The sequence below is a fragment of the Trichoplusia ni genome, chromosome 3, assembly GCF_003590095.1.
Source record: "Trichoplusia ni isolate ovarian cell line Hi5 chromosome 3, tn1, whole genome shotgun sequence".
Classification (NCBI taxonomy): domain Eukaryota; kingdom Metazoa; phylum Arthropoda; class Insecta; order Lepidoptera; family Noctuidae; genus Trichoplusia; species Trichoplusia ni.
In genome coordinates, this window is record NC_039480.1 from 18865767 (window position 1) to 18892961 (window position 27195).

Sequence of the window (27195 nt, forward strand, 5' to 3'; positions counted from 1 at the left end):
GTTTAAACTCTGACACCAGGTTGTACATCAACCATACGATTAATAGTTAATTCCTTTTGGTCAATTTCTTTACACAAGTTACATTCCTAAAAGCGCTGACAATGGTCAAATAATAAATTAATACAATTTGTCAATTGTCAACGCCATCTAGTCTCAAACAAGTCAGAGCTTGTATTATGAGTACTAGACAACTGATAAACATACTTATATATTTCTAAATACATACATAATATAGATAAATTACACCCAGACACAGAACAAATGATCATGCTCATCACACAAACATTTGTCCTGGGAGGGAATCGAACCCACGACCTCCGGTATAGCAGTCAGGGTCACTAAACACTAGACCAACAGGCCGGAGGGGCTAATATACTGGAATAATAAGTGACATGACTTTGACTTGTCAGTTCAATACATTTGAGTGATTCGTCAGCGTTAGCGCGAGGAGTAATGTAACTTGTCTACAAGGATTGTACAAAAAGTATAAATTCAATAATAATTTTACAACAATGGCACAATTATTGCAAGTCTTAAAGCTATTTAAATTAAAGAATAGTCAGACAACTGACCTATTATTAATTTGACGACATTTCATAATGCTTCCATGATAAGCAGTAAAATGAGTTAATCTATCTTTAAAATTCTACTGAACCAAAACTTTAACATTATATAAAATCTGTATATAAAAATTAAAACGACTTACACCAATAGACAAATACACCGTTAGAGAATATATCAATTACAAAGATGTAAATAATTTACGCGATTCAGCCGTTGTTTAATTAAAGCTTAATACAACGCCATCTGTTATCAATTACCTGTCGTCCTTAGTTTCACTGTTGAGTGGTACGACCGTGTCCTGATAGATGGCGTTACTGTGCTCTTGAAGCATTTTGACTCCTTCTTCGGGGATTGATTCTGGCGCTGATTTTTCAGCTGAAAAATAATAAAAATATTTGGTGAATAATGCATTTATAATGATTTTATAAAGTTCTTAAGCTTTCTGGACTTTAAAAGGCTTTGAGAGGCATTAATAAAATTAGAATGGATTTTTATTTTAACACCATCATCAAGAAAAGATATTAAATTGAATAAGATGGCAAATTAAATTTAGAGCAAACTTTACATAAAAAAAACAACAAAAGTCATAAACATCAAGAAAAATTATGTAGGTATAAATTGAAAATGACTACCAAAAATTGCTAGAGAGAATCGGTAGAGCCGTTTCGGAGGAGTTAGTTAAATCACGTACCGTAAAACGGTGAATAGTTTCAAGAGGTGAATAGAAAATACTGTTTTTAGAGGGTTGCATGAATATTTTGTCACATTAAAATGCTTAACAACGATTACTTTATGAAATGCTTGAGAATTTTCGTATGATCTTTATATTTTGTCTTGTTAAACGTGGAAATTTAAAAAAAAAAACTCTATTTCTATCCACCCTCAAAAAAAACTCTATTCAACCCGTTTTACCGGTACACCGAGACAGGAGAATTTTTTATAATATATTAGATATACATAACAATATTAATTACCTTTCCGCTCATCACTCCTCGAAACCATTGCAAACAGCACAGCGTGGAGTCCGGACCCCAAGATGGCCGCTACTGCCATCACCCTGAAGGATCCTCGTCCGCCCAGCCAGCTGTACAGCTGACCCCCCACCAGGGAACCTATGGCGAAACCTGGACAACAGGAAAACAAGAACTCAAAAAACTAGATTTATTAAATTCATGTGATTTAGGTATAGGTACACTATTCATAAATATATATATATTTTTTTTTAAATGCGGACAACATCACATACATTGTTCTGAACCCAAAGTAAGTTGCGAAAGCACTTGTGTTATGGAATTCAGATACAACGAAGGTACCACAAACACCCAGACCCGAGACAATGTAGAAATTTGAATATTTACATTGACCCGACCGGGGATCGAACCCGAGACCTCAGAGCTGGCGACACCTTGAAACCGGTCCGTACGCCACTCGACCACGGAGGTAAAGGTCTGTAATTTATTTATATATTATAGGATCTCCAACAAAGAATGCACAAAAATACATTTACAAACAAAAAATACATTTGAGTTGTGCTCCCTCAATTACAATCGATCACAGCGATAATGTTGAAGTAATCGTTTTTTATTTATATACGGTAAATATACAGAACAAATATAACATTATCATATGAGTTTATTTATTTTGCAGTTAGCAAAACATCCACATCATTTTCAAATTTTGTCTGTCTGTCATTTGTTCCGGCTAATCTGAAATGGCTGGACCGATTTCGACGGGACATTTATTAGCATATCAAAAATTAGCAGCCGGAGATACACTAGATACCTTAATTTCAGCTTAATTTTCTAACCCTCTATTTAACACAGATTGATAAGTCAATAAGTTAATAAGTCATATATTCCACAGTCACGCGAGTATCTTTGCCCTGCAGTGGGCTGTACTCACCGACGCCGTCGTCCATGCCGGCGACGATTCCCTGAACGGTGGCGGAGTACCCCTCGGGCGCCACCGCCGCCGCGTAGCCCACTATGGTTGAGTAGCATAACGCGTATGTAGGGCCTTGTAGCAGGGCCTGAGGAACAATATATAGGTATACTATGTTGGGGTCTGCTTCCAGTCTAACCGGATTCAGCTAAGTACCAGTGTTTTACAAGGAGCGACTGCCTATCTGACCTCCTCAACCCAGTTACCTAGGCAACACGATACCCCTTAGTTAGACTGGTTGTCAGATTTTCAAGCTTCTGACTACCTGTGACGACTGTCAAATATGTATGAATAACAGCCGGGACCCACAATTTAACGTGCCTTCCGAAACACGCAGAAGCTCGTTATGACATAGATGGTCACCCATCCATGGACCGTCCGTGTCAAGTGTAAATCAATGTTATTATTTGACATAAGAAACCAGTTTTTTAAATATAGGACGAACTTACCGATACCACAACAAGATGCCATGGGTTCGTTATAAGAGATATGCAGACCATGCGCAGTCCGTAGAACAATAAGGACACAGTCAACGTGGTCCCGTAGCCGAGGCGTTTTATAATTTTACCTACGGAACGTCAAAAATATGTTAGATGGTTTTACGAAGTGAAATATGATTGAATTATTTCTTTTTTATCTATGCTAGGATAAATATGGAAAAGGGAAGAGGCCTGCAGTGGGACAGTTACAGGCTGGTGTTATTAACAGCTTCAGTAATGGCGCCCCACCGTGGGGCAGCTCACAAGCGTGGTGATCAATGCTCGTTCTCTGTATGAGAGGCCTGCAGTGGGACAGTTACAGGCTGGTGTTATCATACCTGAGAAGGAGAAAAACACCAGTTCTCCTAGGAAGCTCTCGGCTGCTATCACGATGCCTTCAATAAGTTTGATCTTAGCCGTATGACCAGTTTGTTCTGCCAGCTCTTCTAGAAACCTAAAAAAATGGAACTATTTAAAATCCCTGTACAATTTTAATGTTTTATATAATTTTAAAATAATCCCTATGAAAGCAATTCGTTCACAAATTGAAAAACTAGTCCAAACAAAAGTAGTAAAATTTGGAAACATTTAATTTATAATTAGTGGAGAAAAAATTGGAGTAAAACGCGAAAATCATTATTCAGACTAAAGTATATTGGACCCTAAATTATTTACACTCAATATCAAAATCGAAAGCTTTTGTATCAAGAAGGCCGTTTTGCCTGACCATGCCTGAGGGCTAAAATTATTTTAAGCTAGCTGCTACCCGCGACTTCGTCCGCGCGGTTACAAAATAAGATATTTTCTCGTAATAAATCGTAGCCTATGTGTTAATCCAGGGTGTCAGCTAACTTCTTCAACTCCAAATTTCATTAAAATCGGTTCAGCCGTTTCAGAGATCGGCCGGTTCTAGGGGCCCAGGGGCCCCGAGGCCTCGAGGCAACTTACAAGTGTTCAAGTTATTTTCATTCAGTAAAAAAATTACCGACCTTTTTTTTGATGCCGACTTTGGTGGGGGGCCCCTGGTCATAGTGGGCCCCTAGGCACTGGCCTAAAGTGCCTTATGGATAATACGGCACTGCGTTTTGGCGTGAAGAAGTAACAAACATACGCACTCACAAACTTTCGCCTTTATAATATTATTAGTAGGATATCTAATATATAAAATTCCCGTGTCACGATGTTAGTTACCGTACTCCTCCGAAACGGTTCGACCGATTCTTATGAAATTTTGTATAGATATTGGGTAGGCCTGAGAATAGAACAACATCTATTTTTCATACCCTTCAGTGCACAGGGGTTGCCCACAATAAAATTTATTTTTTATTTTTTGGACTAAATTCTTTGTTTTTATTTTTTTATAATGTGGCGTTAAAAATACATACAACTAGAAAAAAAAATGTTCGACGAAACAACGTTTGCTGGGTCAGCTAGTATATATTATAGTGGATTACTTACCAAAACATATAATAAATGATGAAACTATCGAAGGTGCCGGCTACCACGGCGAATATTATGAAAACGATCACTTTTGGTATTTTCAAAACGTCCCTCAAAGCCTTGCCCGAGTCCTCCGGACTTGATAACGATGGTAGCTGAAAGAAAAAATAAGAAAACTATACATTTTTATAATAAAAATCTTTGAAAAGTTAATTTTGTGCATCTAATATATAATATTTTCGTGTCATGATGTGTAATTGAACTCCTCCGAAACGGCAAGATGTAGTCTCGTTTTTTATGTACTAAGATAGGACTCGAACCTACGATTCATCGTTGCACACCACGTTAAAACATAATATAATGGAGAGATTTGAACTCTCGGTCAGTGACCTGAATTCTATTGGCATGACCAGTTTATGTTCAAAATCGGTTGAAATTCCTCCATTGCATTTTAAGATCTCACTAAATTCAAATTTCATCAAAATCGGTACAGCCGTTTTTATAATTGCAAATTGCATTGCCATCGGTTTTGAAGCTACCCTGAAAATTTCAGCCTGCTAGCTTATCGGGAAGCACCTCAAAATTGTGTTACAAAAATCCAACCGAAACGACAAACAAACAAGAAAAGTGAGTGTATAAAAACGTGGGAAAAACTCACTGTAAGTTTCCTACAGCTATACAGATCTATGGCGGTGGCTATCAATGCCAGGATGAAGGCTGGTGTGAAGTCCTTGTATTCCCCGGAGACCACGTCTATGAGCCAGCCACCCAGGAGAGCTGTGGCACCATACCCCACTGTACCCCACGCACGCTGGGCCCCATACTTAGACCCACGGTCGGGACCTGAGAAATAGCAAATAAGTTTATTTAGTCACTATAATAGATAGATATTTTGAAAAGAGGGGAGAGAAATACTATTTTAACTTCATAATAAGGAACTTTTGATTTGGTAATGTTTAATTTTGTCACCTTGGTTTTGACTAACTCATTTTTTTTTTTGAACTAGCCTGCCACACATGCCCGTCATTGCAACTCCTGTAAGTCAGGGTCTACCAACGAAAACCACCGAAACACTTAAGTTGGGTGTGTCCCATGGGGAACGATAAACATACATTCTGTAAAACATTCAAATTATAACTTACCCAGCACATCGAAACAGACAGCATCTCCTATACAATTGGCCACATTAAACGCGACCGTACCGACACACATTAGTATCACGAACGCCCAAAAAGTACCAGTCATATAGAAACTATCACTATTCTCCACCACAACAACTTTAGTCCGACTATCATTCTTATTAAAATCGACTAAAACATTATCCATAGTCGATTTCTCGATGCTTCTTTTAGTCCGATTCGATTCAACTAAATCGATCTCGTAACATAGCAAATCGCAATTTTCTTTCGGAATACAAGTGTAGTCGCCATTTTGGAAATCGTTTAAATCCATAGATAAAAATGAACAGGATTTATTTGACACTTCATTGTCTATGTATATAGTGTTTATGAACGGTGTGCTTGACAGGTAAACTTCAAAATGGTCGGCAATAGTGCAGTTCCAGTGACATTTATACTTTTCTAAGTTTGTGTCGTTTTGGCGTTGTTTTAGGTATATAGTGTTGTTCAATTTGTAAACGGATTCTAGAATCTTCGTGTCGTTGCTTTCTTGAGGGTCTGGCATCGGGAGAAACCATAGGCCACAGTACGAGCTTGTCATTACAATAATTAGAAGCATGAATACTAGTTTTCTTTGCGCCTGGAAGAGAAAAAGAAAATTGTTATCAATTATGAATTAAATCAGAATAATATTTTGTATATTTAATGACAAATGGAAAAATATGGGATTAATTTGGCTAGCATATTTAACACATAATCGGGGCAACAAAAACATGCAAGTCACATGCCCAAAGACACCCAGACTCAGGACAAGCATTCGTGGATCACACAAATGCTTTTGCTACGTGGGGATCGAACCAACACGTCGCTTACAATTTGGCGTAGTGACTACCCTACCACTCGGATCCGTGCGTTCAGATTTTGTTTGCAATGAGCCACACGAAAATAAGTCTAAATTTATTTATTTAAGTGTAGTATTTCAATATACATTACTATTTCAAAATCATGGCACAAAGGCAGTCAGGCTAAAATGAGATTGGGCGGGTCACGTCATCCGCATGGACAGTGACCGCTGGGCAAAAGTCACTACACAATGGGAGACAGTTAGCCGTGGCAAGATAATCTTAACGCTTAACGGCTGAGCTGGTTCTACATAGCCCAGGATAGACAATCGGGGAATAAATAAATAATAAATGCGGACAACATTACATACATTGTTCTGAACCCGAAGTAAGTTGCTAAAACACTTGTGTTGCGAAATTCAGATACAACGAAGGTACCACAAACACCCATAGTGTTTGTGGTACCTTCGTTGTATGAAGGCAAACACTATGGGTGTTTGTGGTACCTTCGTTGTATCTCAATCAAAATGTGAATTTTTGCACTGACCCGACCGGGAATCGAACCCGGGACCTCAGAGTTAGCGACACCTTGAAACCGGTGCGTACGCCACTCGACCACGGAGGTCGTCCGACAATCCGGGAAGGATTTGTGAGTGGATTTGGACACTATAACAAGCAATTATCACAAACTAATAACAATTTCTGAAGTGGAGCTGGGCAGGCCACTTGGCCAGACGAAGTGACAGCAGGTGGACTAAGGCGGTGACAGAATCTTGGCCAAGACAAGGCAAAAGAAAAGTCGGTCGTCCGGGAGCAAGATGGGTCGATGACATAATAAAGGTCTCGGGTCGAGTCTGGATGAGGCTAGCACAGGACCGTAGAAATTGACACGAAAGGGGAGGCCTATGTTCCCATGTCATGGACAGCAATGGGAGGATAAAGGCTGAATGATGATTATGATGATGAATAATTTCTTACCGGCCAAAAATCAACAACATAGCCAAACAGGGGCTTGGCAGTTGCCCAAAGAAGTGGCAGAACAGCCGTTACAAGCCCCATGACGGCTGGAGACACTCCTAGCTGACGTCCGTACACATTGATCTGAGGCAGAATCGGTCCTAGTGCTGTGAAAGAAAAAAAACTCTCATTAATCCTTTAGCAGTTAGTTACCAATCAATGGGGATGATAACTGGGTATAAAAAGAAAAAATCTCATTAGTCCCTCAGTTAGATAATTGAAAAGTATGAGATACGTATTTTTCGTTTTTCAGAAAAACTAGAATTGACAAAGATTAACTGCTTTAAAGTTTAGGAGAGGGGGCTTGTGACGTAACGATATGGTAAAATTTATACTCAATCGTGACGTCACGCGTAATTTATTTATTTATTGAATAGAATAGAACGGTAAAAACCAATTACACTACTCATATACACATAAAACATAACTTATCAACATCAGTAACTTATATCTAATCGGTACAACATACGAAATTTAAATATAAATTGAAGATACAAGGAAATACAAGAAAAAAAATAAAATAAAATCAGATAACACAAATTTACAATAAAAAACAATAATAATGAGAATTTTAGTACACAGCACTCATACATCTCGCGCACAGAACCTCAAGCATTCCGACAAAAACAATCCTCGGCCACTCGCAAACACGTCACACTCTGGTTTGAAATCCAGGAATTGGTTTAGTAGTTTAAGGGTACGAGGTATAGGGGAGCTAGCTCTGCTGACGGTCCTGCATTGTGGTACTGCAAACAGATGATGTTTGCGATTGCGGCAGTAATTATCGGGAGCAAAAATACAAAGGAGTTGATTGTGTATGTCTGGCGCGACAATTTCTCCATGAATGATTTTGTATGCAATCAACAGTTGTTGCATTAATCGCCGTACTTCAAGAGAGTTGTAACCTAATGTGCCCAGTAAAAAGAGAGTTGGATATAGATATGGGTAATAACCGTGAACACGCTTGTACAGGTATCTTAGGAAAGCCTTCTGCACCTTTTCTATAAGTAGTACGTACTTGCTCTCATATGGGTTCCAAATGGCAGCACTTGACTCCAATTTACTCCGTACAAGCGTATTGTACATTAATTTAATAACATGTTGACTACGAAAATCACGAGTATTTCGAAGTACGAATCCAAGGCGACGAAAAGATTCTTTAGCCACTAATGCCATGTGATCATGGAAGGTAAGCTTTTGATCGAATGCGACGCCCAAATCTTTTATTTCCATAACTCTTTCGATTGTGCTTTTGCCTAATTTATAATCAACATAAATTGGGCATCGCATGCGACCAAAAGTCATTACACGAGATTTACTGAAATTAAACTCCATTTTGTTTAATAGACCCCAGTTATATATAGCATTTATGTCATCTTGGAGAGCTAAACAATCAGCATTTGATTTTATTTCCATAAATATTTTTAAATCATCGGCATACAGGAGGCACCTAGCGTGCTTGAGAACTGTGGGAAGGTCGTTTATCATTAATAGGAAAAGCAAAGGTCCCAGAACTGATCCCTGACTTACCCCAGAGCGAGTGTGGTATGGGTTTGATTCGTAGATCCCCAACTTCACGAATTGCTGACGATCACGAAGGTAATTGGCGAAGAATCTTAAAAGTTTCGGTGAAAATCCAGCACAACTTAGTTTGGAAAGCAAAATATCATTATCTACTCTGTCGAACGCCTTTTTATAATCAAAGTATAAAACGTCGACTTGACAGCGACGGTCGAGGCTAGACGAGATATAGTCGACAAGAGTAAGCAGATTAGTGTCTACTGATCTTTTGGGTTTGAACCCGTGTTGTTCGTTTGACAGAACGATTTCTACTTGATCCAAAATTATTCTATGCAAGGTGTTCTCAAAAACCTTGGACAAAGTGGGAAGAATTGCTATAGGGCGGTATTCTTCGACATTACTTTTATTACCACTTTTAGGGATCGGGGAAACTCGGGAAACTTTAAACTGATGGGGATATATACCATTTTCAAGCGAAATATTATATATATGAGTAAGTGGAGTGATTAGATCTTTCGCAAGATATTTAATTAAGTAGGGGGGTATATTATCGGGACCTATAGAACTCTTAGGTTTTAATTTTCGGATTCCGTACATAACGTCGCTCGGGGAAAGTTTAAGAATATTAACTAGAGAGCTATTTGTGACTTCAGAATTATTGATGATGCCGGAATCTAGTTGAGGTGGGTTATCTAAAAATACGCTTGAGAAAAATGTGGCAAACGCTTCAGCTGCAGCTACACCAGACCTTGATTCACCCTTAAATATGACATTAGGCTCATATCCGCCCTTGGAACGAAGATTGGAAATGTATTTCCAAAATTCCCGAGGATTGGATTTGATATTTCCTTCAATTTGGCGTAAATATGAAGTGTGAGCCGCCGCAACTCGTAATCTTAAAGCTGATCTAAGATTTGAAAACGTTAAATAGTCCTCTGAAGATTTACTACGCTTCCAAGCTGCATGAAGTTTGAGTTTTAATTTTATATCAATAATTATATCACGAGTAAACCAAACGGGATAGCGCCTATTCATACCCTTGCTTCGGTGTTTTTTTGGAATGCAAGAATCAAAAATGTTGTATAATGTGTCATAGAAAAGGGTAGTGGCAGATTGAGCATCCTTAGATTCCAGAACGCGGTCCCATGATAAGTCAGCTGACAAAGAAAAAAGTTGTACAAAATCACACTTACGAAAGTTCCAGTCACGATACGGGTTCATGTTACTGGGCTCCGAAAGATGAGAATGACGAATGTGTATCAAACTAATTGTAACGTCCAGGGCTGGATGATATGCGTCAGGGGGTACTACACCTTCAGTTTCAGTAACACTAGACGAGGTGATTTTGCCATCTTCCCGGATCAATACAACATCTAGCACACCTCCATACGAATTCACCACGACATTCTTCTCAGACAGATTACAGAAAGACAAAAAATAACAATAATAGTTTTTTATGTTTGAAGAAGCACTGTTTAAATTTAAATCACCTAATATAATAATGTCATTGTTTAAATCATGTATAAAACTCTCAATTTTGATAAAAAGGTTCATGTAGTCTTCGTCAGTGGCACTTGGCTTTATATAAACAACACAAACATATACACTATGTCCCTGATAAGAAAAATGCGCCCATAGGTCCTCACCGTATTTTGTTTCTAACTCATTGCGCCGTCGTAGTGTAATAGGGGATCTTGCAGCTAGGAGCACACCTCCACATGGCGTTTGTCTGTCACGCCGCAATATGTTCCAGCCATTGAGAGTCAATTCAGAGTCTTCTATTGAGTTAGTTTATAGATAGTGCGATGACGCCTTGTATAATGTTTAGTCCCTCAAGACTAATATAAGCGTGATAAACAAACGTGTTTGTTGTAATTTATGTTATTATTTCTATACATGTACTATCTGTCCCAGCAAACGTTGTTTTGCCGATTTTTTTTTCTTGTTGTATGTATTTTTTATGCCACATTTAAAAAAAAATCAAAAACAAACAATTTCATCCCAAAAATAAAATATATTTTAGTGTGAGCAACCCTTATCACTTAGGGGTATGAAAAGTAGATGTTGTCCGATTCTCAGACCTACCAAATATGTACACATAATTTCATGAGAATCGGTCGAGTCGTTTCGGAGGTTCAATTTCGTACACCGTGACACGAGAATTTTTTATACATATTTGAATAACTGAGGGTCTACCACGTCTTTTAGACGTTGGCTCTTTACCCGCTGTTCACAATACAAAGATTCAAAAAACTCTTAAAAGTTTTAGAGTGTCTCAGTAATAAAACATTTGAAATATACAGCTATAAACAAAAACACGGTTCCAAGAATATAAAAGGACATTTCTACCTGAATTTTTTCGGATTTGTTTTAAGGGTCGTGTAAATTATTAGGGACTCATTATCAACCTTGATATATAGCCAAAATATTCCATAAATTGCCGGTTGAGTGATTATCAAAGAGCGTTTAGTTATGACTTAAATTAATAGATTTAGAATATCTAAAACCCCAAGTTTTTAAATGTCACTCCATTCAAATTTTAGCCGTTTTTATAATTGTAAGTTGCACTGTTATCGGTTTTGAAGCTACATTGAAAATTTCAGCCTAGCTTATCGGGAAGTGCCACAAAATTGAGTTGCAAAAATCCAAACGGAACGACAAACAAACAAAATAGTGAGTGCTTAAAGACGAGGGCAAAATACGCAGTTAGAAACAAAAAAAAATAAGAAAATAAACGAACAATTCTACCTGACTTTTTTCGGCTTTGTTCTAAGGGTCGTGTACATTTTTAGGGACTCATTATCAACCTTGATATATGTGGACCCAAACTACTGAAAAAAAAAACCGGTTATGTAAGTAAAAAATAACCTGCTAATAGAAGACCGACCGCGACGTCTTAAAAGTAATATTTGACGGGCCCGTTGGTCTAGTGGCTAGTGACCCTGACTGCTATACCGGAGGTCGTGGGTTCGATTCCCACCCAGAACAAATGATTTTGTGATGAGCATGATATGTTGTACAGTGTCTGAGTGTAATTTATCTATAATTTGTATGTATTTTAAATATATAAGTATGTTTATTGGCCGTATAGAACTCATAATACAAGCTTGGCTTAGATGGCGTTGTGTGAAAGTTGTAAAATGTTAAAAACAAGATGGTTTATTCCGACTGCCGCTTTAACAACAAATATTATTATAGTGTAAGTGTGACAGAGCAATACATCTCACTCTCTCCCACCCTATATTACGTTGAAACATATAGGTCCTGTGAAACAAGAAAGACATGCTTTCAAAACAAGTGTTCAACTTAGTGAGAATTCCCGATAAATGTTTATAAAATATTCATAGAAAAGTACTAATCATTAAACTACTTATTACGTGTTCAAAAAAACTCCCACACTTTGTAATTTAATCGTTCTGTCGCGTAGGTGTCGTGGCTAAGCTATAACCGCATAAGTGATTCGATCACAGGTTAAGCTATGCTTGACGCGGTTGGTCCGTAGATGGGTGACCATCTTTGTCATAACGAGTTCCTCCGTGTCTCGGAAGGCACGTTAAATTGTGGGTCCCGGCTGTTATTCCTACATCTTTGACAGTCGTTACAGGTAGTCAGAAGCTTGAAAAAGTCTGACAGCCAGTCTAACCAAGGGGTATCGTGTTGCCCAGGTAACGGGGTTGAGGAGGTCAGATAGGCAGTCGCTCCTTATAAAACACTGGTACTTAGCTGAAACCGGTTGGACTGGTTGCCGACCCCAACATAGTTGGGAAAAGGCTAGGCCAATGATGTCGCGTAGGTGTCACATAAACAAAGATTACCGGAAGTAGGGCAAACATTTGTCAGAATTTGACATGGATAGCTATGAGTTAACGCCAAACCCACTTCGCGAAGTGTAGCAAGTTTTATTCTCGTAAGACAAGCGTTTGTGTGATCCACGAATGCTTGTCCTGAGTCTGGATGTCTTGTGCATGTGACTTGAATGTTTGTGAAATGGGGCATGGGGCGACGATTGAGATATAGAGTTAAATATGTAAGGAAAGGAAACAGATAACTTGGTAAACAGAGCGTTTATGCTCCCTTGGTATATTATTTTAATTTTTAGCGGGTGGGAATGCTGGCAACAGCTAGTATCAAATTATTGAGACAAGTAGAAATTTTACAAACACAATTTCGTATCCAAGATTGACGGATTTTTTTATACTTTTTAACTGTCATAACGTGACAAAATTATATTGCTTTCTTAGCGACGTAACTTTAAAAATTGACGAGACGTGCAAATTACATCGTCTTAATCTGATAATCATCATAATTACTGTTATAAAACATAACAATGCCATCTTAAACTAAGAAAACATTTTATCTTTTAGTTAATATTGTATTTAAATTAATACATTAAATACTGGCTACATAGAAAATATGAGTTGTTGATAAGAGTGCATTAATGTATAAATAATAATATAATTCTGTTTTGATTCACGGAATAACTTCATGGGAAGAGACCCAGTCCTTTTTAAAGGCGTGCACGGGGACACAGGTCCAACGTGCAGAGGCCTCGTTGAGAACTTGAATCTGAAATGTGATGGGGTATCTACTAGTGGCCATCCACCCCTATTCTATGGGAGAACAGACATGGACGGCCAGCGGAATATTTTTTTAGACAACATACGACTTTACATAAAAACTATCTGGCATTTTTATGGGACCAAATGACAGCTATTTCCCATTAAATGAAAAAATGGGACTAAATGACTATTTCCCATTAATTGAAAAAATTAATCAACAAAATCGGTTCATTCAGGCAGAAGTTCTGAGGTTACAAACATAAAAAAATACAAACGAATTGAGAATATATTTTTTTTAAGTACGTTTTAAGACAACAAGACCCATCAAGATATTTTACCTTCAAGTACCTTAACAAATCGACCCGGTAGAAATTACTAAAACTATCAGCAAATTGCCATTACCTTAAAAAATGGAATATAGGATTGCAAAAAGGGGAAAAACTTAAACAAATGGATTATAGATATACTAGCTGTTAACCGCGTGCCCGTCCGCTAAAAACCGAAAATGATCAGACAGGAACATAAAGTGTTGACTAAAACTATCCTATGTGTTAATCCTGGTTATAAACTATCTGTATACCAAGTTTCGTCTAAATACCTTAATGATAAATACCTAAATGGTAAATTATAATATTTTACAAGTATTTAGTACACATTTCTTACTGGTTGTAACTTTAATATTTTATGTCACTAAATCAGTAATAATATGCACTGAATAACAATAAGTCACTAGCTAATTTTAATAATGTGTAATGCTATAGGTGTAATTAATAGTAATGTGTAATTGATAAAAATATTTAATTAGTAATAATGTGCAGTTAATAATCCATAATGTGTGATTAATAATAACATGTAATTTTAAGTTACTTCAATAGAACATTTGCACACCATTGCAATGGTCAAATACAGTGTTTCACAATTATTATTTTTTTACCATCTGTGTATTTGCACAAGTAGCTGTATTTAGCAAATAAATGAATTTGATTTGATTTGATCCGTTCAGTGGTTTTTGTGTGAAAGAGGAACAAACATCCATACATACAAACTTTCGGGTTTATAATATTAGTAGGATAAAGTCAAGCATTATCCTCATCTTTGATGACTTAAATCTTTTTAATGACGTTAATCTGTCATCGTAAGGAATTAAACTGAGAATAAAATGGCTTTTACAATGATAGAGATTAAATCAACTGCGTATTACAATTGTAAACATTATTATGAACTCGTGATATTATATTATGAACTAGCTGTTGCCCGCGACTTCATCCGCGTGGTTAGAAGATATAAGTTAGGGATTATAGAACGGAAGCCCTCGAAGATGCATAATTTTAACAGTTTTATCCACATTTTCCATTGTATCTTCTCTCTTATTAGTCGCAGCGAGATGGTATATAGCCTAAAACCTTCCTCGATGAATGGTCTATTCAACACAAAACTATTTTTTTTAATTTGGACCAGTAGTTTCTGAGATTAGCGCGTTCAAACGAACAAACAAACTCTTTAGCTTTATATATTAGTAAGTATAGATATAGAATATAGATGACTCGTAAGCTGTATATAATACGCAAGGATAACCGAATAGTAAAAAGGTGACGTAAAACCGGCTTTACGCGATTTGACTCTCGCGGGCTAACTGGCATGTTAATCCATACTAATATTATAAATGCGAAAGTATCTTTTTCCGTCTGTCTGTATCGCTTTTACGCCAAAACTACAAAACCGATTGTAATTAAACTTGAACAGATAGGCTAGTTTTGTATGTATGTATTTGTGTTGTTTTGTTTGGGGCTCAAAAACTATATAAAACATTTGTGTTGTTTATGTAAAATGTGCACAACGGTTCTAGGGTATTTGCCGCCCCCCCCCCCACGGGGGTATACGTAAGTACCAGTGTTTGACAAGGAGCGACTGCCTATCTGACCTCCTCAACCCAGTTACCTGGGTAACACGATACCCCTTGATTAGACTGGTTGTCAGACTTTCCAGTTTCCGACTACCCGTAACGACTGTCAAAGATGTGTAAATAACAGCCGAGACTCACAATTTAACGTGCCTTCTAAAACACGGAGGAACTCGCTACATCATAGATGGTCACCCATCAACGGACCGACCGTATCAAGCGTAGCTTAACCTGCTCATCAATCAACTTGTGCAGTTGTTGTTTAGCCTCGAGCTCCTGTGGATGCAGCTGAATAAATATGTAAATAAAAAGCAGGTTTTATGCATAGATGACGTCACGATTAAGCTAAGTTTAATAACCTTGTATGAGGAAAGAAAAAACAGTATTTATGAAACAAGTCTTTGGACAAATACAGGGAATTATTGACAGCGAGTGTCGACCATGCTTGTAAAGGCGGGCAGCTTACATAGAATCTAAAAAAAATATGTAAACTATTACACTAACTGAAATTAATAGATTTGAAAAATCTAAAAACACACGTTTCGAAGCTATCCTGAAAATTTCAGCCTGCTATCTTATCGGGAAGCGCCTCAAAATTGAGTTGTGAAAAACCAACGGAAAAGAAAAACAAACAAACACGAAAGTGAGTGTATAAAAAAAAAACGCGGGGGAAATGCGACTACATGTGAGAGTGTGGCATGTGTATGTTTGTTATGTCTAAACGCTCAAACGGCTTTACCGATTTCGATGAAATTTGGCATAATGGTAGCTGAAACCTTGGCTTTCATCACACTTTTATCAGACTGCATTCAACTAGGTTTTTGATTAAATGGCATGGTAACTACACACTTATATATTATTACTAGCTGACCCAGCAAACGTTGTTTTGCCTAATTAATTATTTCTAGTTGCATGTATTTTTTAATGCCACATTATAAAAAACTAAAAACAAAAAGTTATGTCCAAAAAATATATTTTTTTTTTAGTGTAAGCAACTATGTATACAAAATTTCATAAGAATCGGTCGAACCGTTTCGGAAGAGTACGGTAACTAACATCGTGACACGGGAATTTTATATATTAGAAGATTATCTAATAAAAAAAGTGTGTCCGGAAAAAGCGGGGAGTTTTCTGCGCTGAATTTTCTCCCGAAGCAAAAGCGTTTAAGATATTATAGAGTGGGCGAATCTGGGTGATGTATAATGTATCTCGACCTTCAAGAGCTATTTAGTAGCCAAATTAAATAAATGACTTTTGATTTGCTTACGACTTCGACGGACTAGACATGTATTAACAATGAAAACTAATATATACATTTACATACTAGATTTTTTAAATGAAATAATTACCTTTCCAGAAAATCATTTAAGTATTATACTCCTGATGGAACCGGCAAACATACATGTCTTCTAATATATAATTCCCGATGTTAGTTACCGTACTCCTCCGAAAGGGCTTAACCGATTTTTACCAAATTTTGTATGCGTATTTAGTAGGTCTGAGAATCGATTAACATCTATTTTTCATACGTGTCAAACTGAAAAAAAACATATTTTTTGGACGAAATTTTTTGGTTACAATGTGGCATTAAGCAATACATACAACTAGAAATAATTTATTAGGCAAAACAACGTTTGCTGGGTCAGCTAGTATTAATATAAATTACTACTTTTAAATTATAGTATATTAGCTTTTCGCCCGCATCGAGGTCGGTTATATCGCGTTTCCAAGAAAACTCTTCTAAAGTCCGGGATAAAAACTATCCTATGTTCTTTCTCTGTACCAAATTTCATTAAAATGAGTTCAAAGGTTTAGACGGACAGAGATACTTTCACATTTATAATATTAGTAGGGATGTATGGTATAGTTACATATATATTAATTATTTAAGATATCATTTTAACAGGAAAATCTTAGAAATGATCACATCTTATAAGTGTTTCTTGAGGAAAACGTTGACGCAAGACACTCAATACATATTTAGTTTAAATGCACATCGGCAAGGACATTCAGGACCGGAATTTGGAAATTCCCTATGCCTACGTAAAAATGTTTAAGATTTTAGCAACGTGAATGATATTTTTAGGGACTTTACCTATAAATATTATAATTGTTCTTTTTTTTTTTTTTTTTTAAATGAACCCAAAGTAAGTTGCTAAAGCACTTGTGTTATGGAATTCAGATACAACGAAGGTACCACAAACACCCAGACCCGAGACAATGTACAAATGTGAATTTTTACATTGACCCGACCGGGGATCGAACCCGGGACCTCAGAGCTAGCGACACCTTGAAACCGGTGCGTACGCCACTCGACCACGGAGGTCGTCAAATAATTATAATATTATATTATTATTTGAATTTATTTATTTATTTAATTATCACACTAATCTACCATTACAGGTTACTTAACCTAATGCGGTAGCTAGGACTAAACAAAGGTCTAAGTATTTATGTGAACTAGGGTTTCAAAGATTGAATTATTATGCACACAGTTGCAGGTCTAATTCCAGCAACTGTTTTAATATATAATTTTCTGATAATTCTGATATGCATAGGCAATAAGTTAGCCTGATACACATGCCCATCATTGCTCCTCCTGGAATTGCTTATATAATTTATATAATGCCAGCGTATATACATCCCAGTGCTAGGCACCGGCCTCTTTTGGTATAGGAAACCTCTTTATTATACGTATTTGTATAAGTTTATTATCACTAACGACTTTCAAGTGTATTTTCGGATTGTCTTATCCGTAAACTCATTTGTTTTATTATACAGATAATTGTTATGCTGTAATTACGACCTAAATGATTGTCTTAGCTGATAAGACAACAATTATTGCTTTATATCATTATCTAAATAGCAACTTTGATAATAACTGTAACCACGTTTGATATAAAATTGTTATGTTTCGACTTTAAATCGATTTGTATTCACGAGGATCTGATCTCAATGCATGCAAAGTACATTGGCCTAGCCTTTTCCCAACTATGTTGAGGTCAGCTTCCAGTCTAACCGGTTTCAGCTAAGTACCAGTGTTTTACAAGGAGCGACAGCCTATCTAACCTCCTCCACCCAGTTACCTGGGCAACACGATACTCCTTGGTTAGACTGATTGTCAGACATTTCAAGCTTCTGACTACCTGTAACGACTGTCAAAGATGTAGGAATAACAGGCAAAGTACTAGTATACGTTTTTAAAAGTTATAGGTACTTTTTTAATTATTCCAAGACACCACTGACAAACGGTGAAGGAAAACATCGTGAGGAAACCTGGATCCCAAAATATTGGAATCTGAAATCATTGAGCTACGCGGTGATAAATTCTCAAACCTGTTTCATGTGGCAAACCACTTGGAGTAGTTATGAGAAATTATAAATACAAATATGATATGATTCAGGACTTAAAAGATATTTCGCAAGAGGTGTATTCTTTTTCCTTAAAAAAAAAACGACTCCCGCAGTAAGGATTTAATCCTTGTGTCGCGGGAGACATTCACAAACATACAAATCACGTGCACAAAAACACCCAGACTCAGAACAAGCATTCGTGGATCACACAAATGCTTGTCTTACACGGAGATCGATCCCGCGCCACGTCGCTCAGTGGGTTTGTCGTGGTGACCTCAACTACTCGGCTATCCGTGCAGTCAAAAACTAAGAAAATAACTTAAACTTTGAAAATTCACATTTTATTCAAATTAGGCTCCTAAGTAGAACTTTTTGAAGTTCAGATAACATTGGACAGCACCCAGTTTCGCCCACCCTTCACCGCTTCCTAATGCTTTGGCTGTGAGAGAAGAAACGGCGCATCAAACTCCCCAGCAACGCTGTCATACCGTTACCGTAAAATAAGCGAACATTGAACCACAAGGTTAGGTTAGATAGTACTATTAGATACTATTATGAGTCATTGGGGTCTCCCGTGGCGGGGCAGCGAATTATATTACATAATGGAAGGATATATCAACAGGGGCCTGTAAGGTCATGAACATCATTTTCCCAGGGAATGTGACGCCCGGGCCTGCGCGCGGTGAGTGATGGATGGCTCAGCGCCCCATCTTAAATGTTTTGACAAGCGTTGACAGTCCTGTTAAGGATTTCATTAGGACTAGGTATTATTTAATGTGCATATGTAAAATGTTTTGTATACGGAATTCTTTAGGAATTCGGAGCCCGTGGCTAAATTATAACTGCATGAGTGAATCGATCACATGTTATGCTACGATTGACGCGGTTGCCCGGAGTCGGCTTCCAGTCTAAATGGATGCAGCTAAATACCAGTGTTTTACAAGGAGCGACTGTCTATCTGACTTCCTCAACCCAGTTACCTTGGCAACACGATACCCTTTAGTTAGACTGGTTGTGAAACTTTCAAGTTTCTGACTACCTGTTACGACTGTCAAAGATATATGAATAACAGCCGGAACCCACAATTTAACGTGCCTTCCGAAACACGGAGGAACTCGTTATGACAAAGATGGCCGAACATCAATGCGTCAGAAAAGAAGTTTAAATTCCCTCAGCTCAAGTCATTGGTTCCGGTAATTACCTTAAATTGAACAATTCTAGAAGCATTTATCCGTTCCCATGGTATATGCTGGTTAGATTGACGCGTCAGGAAATAACACTGTACTCCAGATCACTTGACAATTTGTAACGAGATGAATGAGAGAGAGAAATAATAGCTGAACACAAGGCGTATACAAGTTCACATTCTGACTACACGGATAGCCGAGTGGTTGAGGTCACCACGCCAAACCCACTGCGCGACGTGTTAGTTCGATCCCCGCGTAGGACAAGCATTAGTGTGATCCACGAATGCTTGTCCTGAGTCTGGGTGTCTTTGTGCTTGTGACTTGTATGTTTGTGAGACCCCAAACATTATTATTATTTATTTGTAATTATTATATAATACAGAAAATATAAAACTTATGTTAGTACATTGGTCCACATAACTGTTTTGAACAGTTTGACTGTGGACTCTGGTTGAGTCTCATATAATAACGCAAAAATGTTAGTACAATATAATCTAAGTAATCAGGTTTGTATATATAGGTATTCATGTATTTATATTATCTATAGTTATATATAGGTATTTATAATATATGTAGTTTGTAAAGGTAATTATGTAATTATATTATCTAAAAGGTAGTTTTTTAATAACTTTTTAAATTTATTTTTATTAGTTTCATTCTTGATGTCCACAGGCAAACTGTTCAATATATATGGTTACCGTTTTCTTAGGGTCCTATCCCCATGGATTAAATTCCTTTGCGGCGGGAGTAGTTTTTTTTTAATTGTCGTGCCGCTCTCGGCTTGCGAAAGAGTACGTTCTTAATTCGTCTTTATTTATTATAAGTTCTTTTGATCTTCGGTCTGGACAATACGACTATTTTTAATCTTTTTTAGATTAACGTGAGATAGCTGTCATTTGGTTCCATAAGAAAATCATCTACGTATTTTGTTTCAGTAGTTTTTATTTGCAGCTTGTTGTATTAAATGTTTTGTTGTAAAAAAAATAATATTATTTAAATTATGTTTAAATAGAAAAATTATGTTTATAAAAATACATAGACCATACAATAACTATTGTAAAAATGGATCTAGTTATTGTAAAAAATGGCTTCCCATAGATATAACGTTATTTCAATTCTTACTGTGCACAGTGCAACCAATCAGCATAATGCATACCTATTTCTTAGTTTATCTGACAATTCATATTAATAAAATATTTCAATGGTTGGCTAAAACAAAAATTTATGTCAGAGACGCAGACACATGCGGATGACCTGGATTCGTTTTTAATTTGTCATGGTAGCAAGTGAAAGACACAATTGGTAATATACTCCCTACAGCTATTCTTCCACATTTGCCCACTTTTGCCCAGCAGTGGGAAATTCAGTTACTTTAATTATATTATGTTAGCAGATAGGTATAGCATAGTTTTTAAATTAAAATAGCTATAAATAGTTTGTGTGTTATTCTAGTAAGTTAATTAAAATTGTGATATTAAATACTTTTTTTAATTTTGTTGTCTATACTATCACATTACAATTTAATTTATGTTAAAAAAAGGTTTTATATAAATTACTGAGCTAGTGATAATACTAGTAATATTTTAATTGTGTGTGATGCATAACTAAGTTTTGCTAGCAAAGGTTTTTATTTATTATATAAGAATAAAAGTGTGGAAAATAATATTAGACACAAATTGACCTTGATCATTGTGTTTAATTTGTAATCTTTGCAAATAATTATATATAATTAAACCTAATGTATAATTTGTGGAAATTTTAAATTAATATTAATGGACATGGTTGATTAAGAATATGAGTAAAGTTTATTTAGCAGAAGAATGTAAAGAAAAAAATCCTCCATTTTGTAAAAAAGAATATCCATTCATAAAATTATAACAAAGTTGTTATTTATATCATGACATTGATAAAAATAGACTATCCTACAGTAATAACTTAAAACATTATTTATTTAAAGATAAGATAGTACAGGAATTTTAATAAAGTGCATTAGTATTTAAAATGTACAAAGAGTGTTATTAATTCCTGCGGGAGGTCAATAAAACACTTATAAAACTTTGACCCCAATTCCATGTGGCAGTTTGATGAAGATAATGTGTTTAAATTATTGCTCTTTCTCAATTTTGAGCACATACTGTCATAATTAATTAAATTTAGGTAAATACATAAGTCTTGAAAAACATAATTAGATTAATTAGATCAATCAGAGACAAAGTAAACAATCGTTATTAGATTATATTATCTATGTTTTTTTTTTTACTTACCAGCAAAGAAGAAGAAAAAGTGAGCCTTTATTGGCAGAAGTCCTTTGTCTATTTTAAATTTCATCTTTCTTGATTATATAAAAATATTATTAATTATAATTGTAATTATAAAAGTATGACTTCAATTTTTCAGCGGCAGATTTTTTTTACATTATCATAACTCGTTTTCTAGTCTACTTATTTTTTTATTTCTCACAGTACAGGTTTGGCACTTGCAACAACTTTCTCTGACTAGTAACTTCACTAATTATGATTTAATTCTTAGCACTTTTACAATCTTAGCCATAATTGATGACGCGACGAATGTAGACATACATTGTATTAATAAATCGGTAATTTATCGCGTAAAGTCGCGACGTAAACTTGATTGTTTATATGTCTGACTAGAACTATCAGATAGCTCGATGTCATAATAAAACTGACATTTGTTTGTTTTCCTCCGAGCAGTGTTGTCAGTTCATGATTGTAAATTTCCTTTATTATTTTGTTCAACTTTGAGTAACGAGTGGTATTTTTCAAATGATAAGTAGTCATCTGTTCTTTAAAAAGCCTTTCTGTTTATAAAGTTATAAAGAAAATGAAATGTTTATGCAGACTTTCTCAATATTCTGTAACGAAACAGGTTTTCTTAATAGGAAGAGCTATTGTAACTTTATTTATTTTTTAGTTACTTCTTTGAGCCGTTTGGGGTTGAAACTTTTGGGCCGTGGGGCCCGATCGCCAAAACGCTTTTTAAAGAGCTAGCAAAGCGTCTCGTTGACACTTCTCGTGACCCAAAGGCTGGCTTTTACCTCGCTCAGAGGATTAGCATTGCCATTCAACGTGGCAATGCTGCCAGCCTTTTGGGCACACTCCAGCCGGCAGCGACGCCGATGAATTTTTTGATGCTTTAATTTAATATTTTTTTGTTTTTTAACTTGTAAAATTGTAAATAAATCCCAATTTAATATTTAATTTTAATTCATGAAGGTAAATAGCGGTAGTCTTTATTTCCCTATGTGAAGAGGTTTTTTTTGTTTTGCGTAGGATATTTTTTAATACATTTTTTCATATTGCCGAAAGCTTTGATGATAAAAAAGTCCTTTTATGTTATTTAAAAGCATCATTCTCAATTCGTTAAGTCGACAGGATACTTGTACGATATTTTCCGTATTTCAATGGAAAAATTCTTAAGTTGGCAATATTAAATTTATGCTTAAGATACATCGTTTCAAACTTTCTATTGCTATCTCGTATTTTTCTATTTTTGTTCCTATTGCTGTCTCTTGTTTTCAGTACATTTCTTTGTTCTATGTTCTATCATGCTACAAATTCAATGATGCGAATATGGAACATGACCTTCGAAAGTGATGTCCAATCTTAGTTGGAATCGAGGATCGATCGATCCACAATTGCAATTTTTTTACAAAGATACATCGTTTATGTAGAATTTTAGTACCGTACCCACAACATAAAACCATTAGAGAAAAATCTTTATGCACGTAATTATGAGCATGTTGGTAAATAAGGTATATTTCGATAACGGACTACAGTTCGCGCTACATTATTATTTCATGTGCAGTTTTTTTTTAAATATAAACATCATAATGTTTATAAAATTTGTACCAAGGCTCGTATTTTGAATATTATATTATTATGGATACAGTAAAATACAACGAATTTTTAAGAAGGTAGCAATTTTTCTATCTAACTTTTTTTTTATTATTCTTACAAACTAATTTTAACGGAAATCGATTGATTACAAAACTAGTACAACCAAGCCCTAAAGCGCGCGATATTCAATTATTTTTTCAATGTTCATTTGCATTCGAATTTATCATGGGCTGGCCTCCTTTTGTAAATATATAAAAAATATACACAATAAAATGGAGGACGAGGAGTTTGTAGGTTGCATCAGTTGCATGAACACCAACGATTTATGCGACCTATTTGCTTTGTACGCGGAAAACACGGAAACTTATGCGAAAATGTTTGAAACCTGTTTTGATTTAAAGGTTATATATTTTAATGCTTTTTTCCTTATTAATTAGATTATATTTAAAGAGTAATAAATGTATTTTTATACAACCTTCTTCACAAGTTGCTGTATTTTGTAGATTAGTCCTATTTATCATTATAAACCGCAGAATTTCCGACATTTACAATATTTGTATGAGTCGTAGGTAATTTGGTATTTTCTTAGAATTTCAATATTGATTGATAATTTTCTGGCGTCATTCATAAAAATGTTTATGTACTAGTAATAAAATTAGACTTTTAGTTTTACGCATTAGGTTTATTTTTAATGAGACTAGCAGTTTTTTGACTGATATTTTCATAATAGTGATGAATTTAAAATAAAATATTGACAGTCAATAAAGGAAAAGATCGTGACGACACCAAATTAATATTGAATTCTGAATCGCCTACAGTGAACCTTTTCTATCAATTTTGCAAAGAAAATGTCTTAATATACATCCCCTCCAGGCAAAATACATAAATACATAAAGGAATTAAATAAATTTACTGAATAATGACAATTCCCAAACAAGGTAGACCCATACAAAACGTTATCGAACTAATAATAAGCCGAATTTATTAAAAAAAACGTTAATTCATCAAAAAAAATATCCATTTCTGAACACAAAAAAATCTCGGACATCGTTGTTACACTTATAAGGGCCGATCACGTCTGAAAATAAGTTACAGTTGTAAAACACAGATGGCGCTGTACACATTGAAATATGCTTTTTCTGTTTGCAAAAGCCTCACTTTAAGTCACTTTACTTTCTAAACGCCATATTTAGGTACTTAAAAATGGTTACAGATTTTGTAGTAGAGAATCCTTGGTGTCTTTTTATACAAACACATATTAAATAAATAAACAACTGATAAATGTCAGTGGTAATGTTTATTGTTGTTTTAAATTCGTTTTAGTCGCGTTTTATTATCATAATGTTTTTATACCGTAAAGGTACAAAGATTGTTTACCTTTCTTAAAGTACCTATCTTTTTCATATGTTAGGGTCGGCTTTCAGTCTAACTAGAGGCAGCTAAGTACCGATATACATGAAGCTACGAGACTTCCTGTCTGTCCTGTATCTCCTCAACCCACTTACCTGGGCAGCACGATACCCTTTAGTTAGACTGGTAGTCAGACTCTAGCTCATACCCGCAACGACTGTCAAGATGTGTAAATAACAGCCGCGATCCACAATTCAAAGTGCCTTCCGGATAGTCACTTATCCACGTACCGACCGTATCTAGCGTAGCTTAACCCTTGACTGTTCCAGTTGTGCAGTTTTACTAAGCGAGTAATAAATACCCCATATATAGTAGAAAAAAAAACGCTTTTTTAACACGTCTTTGGTGATCGTGGTCTGTGTTACTAGATCACACCTTGCCTATTCCGTGGAAATAGCAAAATAAACTGACCTGCCTCTCATTTTAAGGTACCAAATCATCTGAAATACATTTGTTCGGACTGCGTGGAACATTTGGAGAAGGCTCTCGCATTCAAAGGGCAGACTACCAAAAGTCTGTCCATGTTACAACATGTCAAAGGTGAGGCTTTTTTGAAATATGTTGGTGTCGACTTCCAGTTTAATTCTCACTATAGCGCTTGGAGCCAGTGTTTTACAAGAAGCGACTGCTTATCTGACCTCCTCAAACCACTTTACCTAGGCAACACGATACCCCTTGGTTAGACAGGTTGTCAGACTTTTAGCTTCTGACTACCTATAACGACTGTCTAAGATGTAGGAATAACAGCCAGGGCCCACAATTTAACGTGCCTTCCGAAACACGGAGGAACTCGTTATGACAAAGATGGTCACCCATCTACGGACCAACTGCGTCAAGCGTAGCTTAACCTGTGATCGATTAACTCATGCGGTTATAGCTTAGCCACGAGCTCCTCAAAGTCAAATAAAGCTATTGAGTAGCACTTTTGAAGGTCATCTTTTCATGCTGGAGAAAATAGACCTTTGTTTACGGCAATAGTTATTAACTCCTGCAGATAGGAATTAATTATTCTGCTGTGGGGATGTTACGAACATTCAAGTCACATGCACGATGCAACCCACTTTAAACACCCCTAAACTAATTCTAGATGAAGAATACCTAGACGAGTCGATTCTAGAAGAAGCGGAAGGCAGTTCCAGCGAGGGTAAGAAACTGGTGGTGCTGAAGAACGTGGGCTCCGATGGAGAGGATGATGATCTGGATGGTAAGCAGAATTTCCTCAAATCTTCTTCATATTTTTGTGGTTAAAATGTAGTTTAGTGTAACGATTTAGTTAGTGTGACTGGTTTTATAAGCCGTACTTATTAAAGTAGATATATACACGGTGATTTTTAGTCGTCTTACAAAAGCAGCCCTGTTCATGTATCCGACGTAAAATACCCCTAGGCGCGATTATTATTTTTATCATCAACTAAGATATTAGGTACGAAGAAAAATTAAACAAGAGAAATCTGAAACATACTCTTAAAAATGATAAAACGCCGCCGCCCGCGCCCCTCACCATTGTTACAATGCTCGGACCGCGCTCGCAACAGAGCTGTGTTTCTAAAAACTACGAATTGCATCATAATAGTGAATAAAAATTGCATTTTAAATTTATTCAAATCTCATAAATACCTATTTGTTTTTATCATGAACGTGTTCTAGTCATTGGATACATGAACTGGGCTGCTTTTGTAAGACGACTAAAAAACACGGTGTATATTTCTCGTTTAGGTCCGTATGAAGCAATTTTATCTTGATTTAAAGTTTTTTCTATTATGTTTTAAAATCTGCAGATGTTTTGATTTTTATTCGTAGTGCTGTCGAATGTAGACTTGTTGGTTAAAGGTCTATTTTGTGGCCTACTTAATTTCATAAAATGATTTTGAGGAGTTTATTTATGGCCCATAGGTAAAACCCTGAACCCTATTAGGCAGAGTAGACAGTTTTAATTTTCTCAGAATGTATATATCCGTTGTCGCTGGCAAACAACAGCCAAAAATTTTTGGCATAAAAATAACTAT

The 27195-nt window shown here is 36.0% G+C and overlaps 2 protein-coding genes across 2 annotated transcripts; one reads left to right on the top strand and one right to left on the bottom strand.

Annotated features, from left to right (window-relative positions):
• Nucleotides 1–297: 297 nt before the first annotated feature.
• LOC113492260 (major facilitator superfamily domain-containing protein 6-like) lies at nt 298–22301 on the bottom strand. Its single transcript, XM_026869688.1, has 10 exons — nt 22187–22301; nt 7363–7508; nt 5567–6182; nt 5083–5267; nt 4443–4579; nt 3323–3438; nt 2955–3073; nt 2467–2593; nt 1539–1688; nt 298–939 (listed from the first exon to the last, which is right to left on the bottom strand). The coding sequence occupies exons 1-10, from the start codon at nt 22248–22250 to the stop codon at nt 818–820; spliced, it is 1782 nt and encodes a 593-aa protein (XP_026725489.1). The 5' UTR covers nt 22251–22301; the 3' UTR covers nt 298–817.
• Nucleotides 22302–24040: 1739 nt separating this feature from the next.
• LOC113492282 lies at nt 24041–26570 on the top strand. The gene is made up of 3 exons (XM_026869722.1): nt 24041–24180; nt 25618–25729; nt 26277–26570. The coding sequence occupies exons 1-3, from the start codon at nt 24052–24054 to the stop codon at nt 26435–26437; spliced, it is 402 nt and encodes a 133-aa protein (XP_026725523.1). The 5' UTR covers nt 24041–24051; the 3' UTR covers nt 26438–26570.
• The last annotated feature ends 625 nt before the right edge of the window (nt 26571–27195 follow it).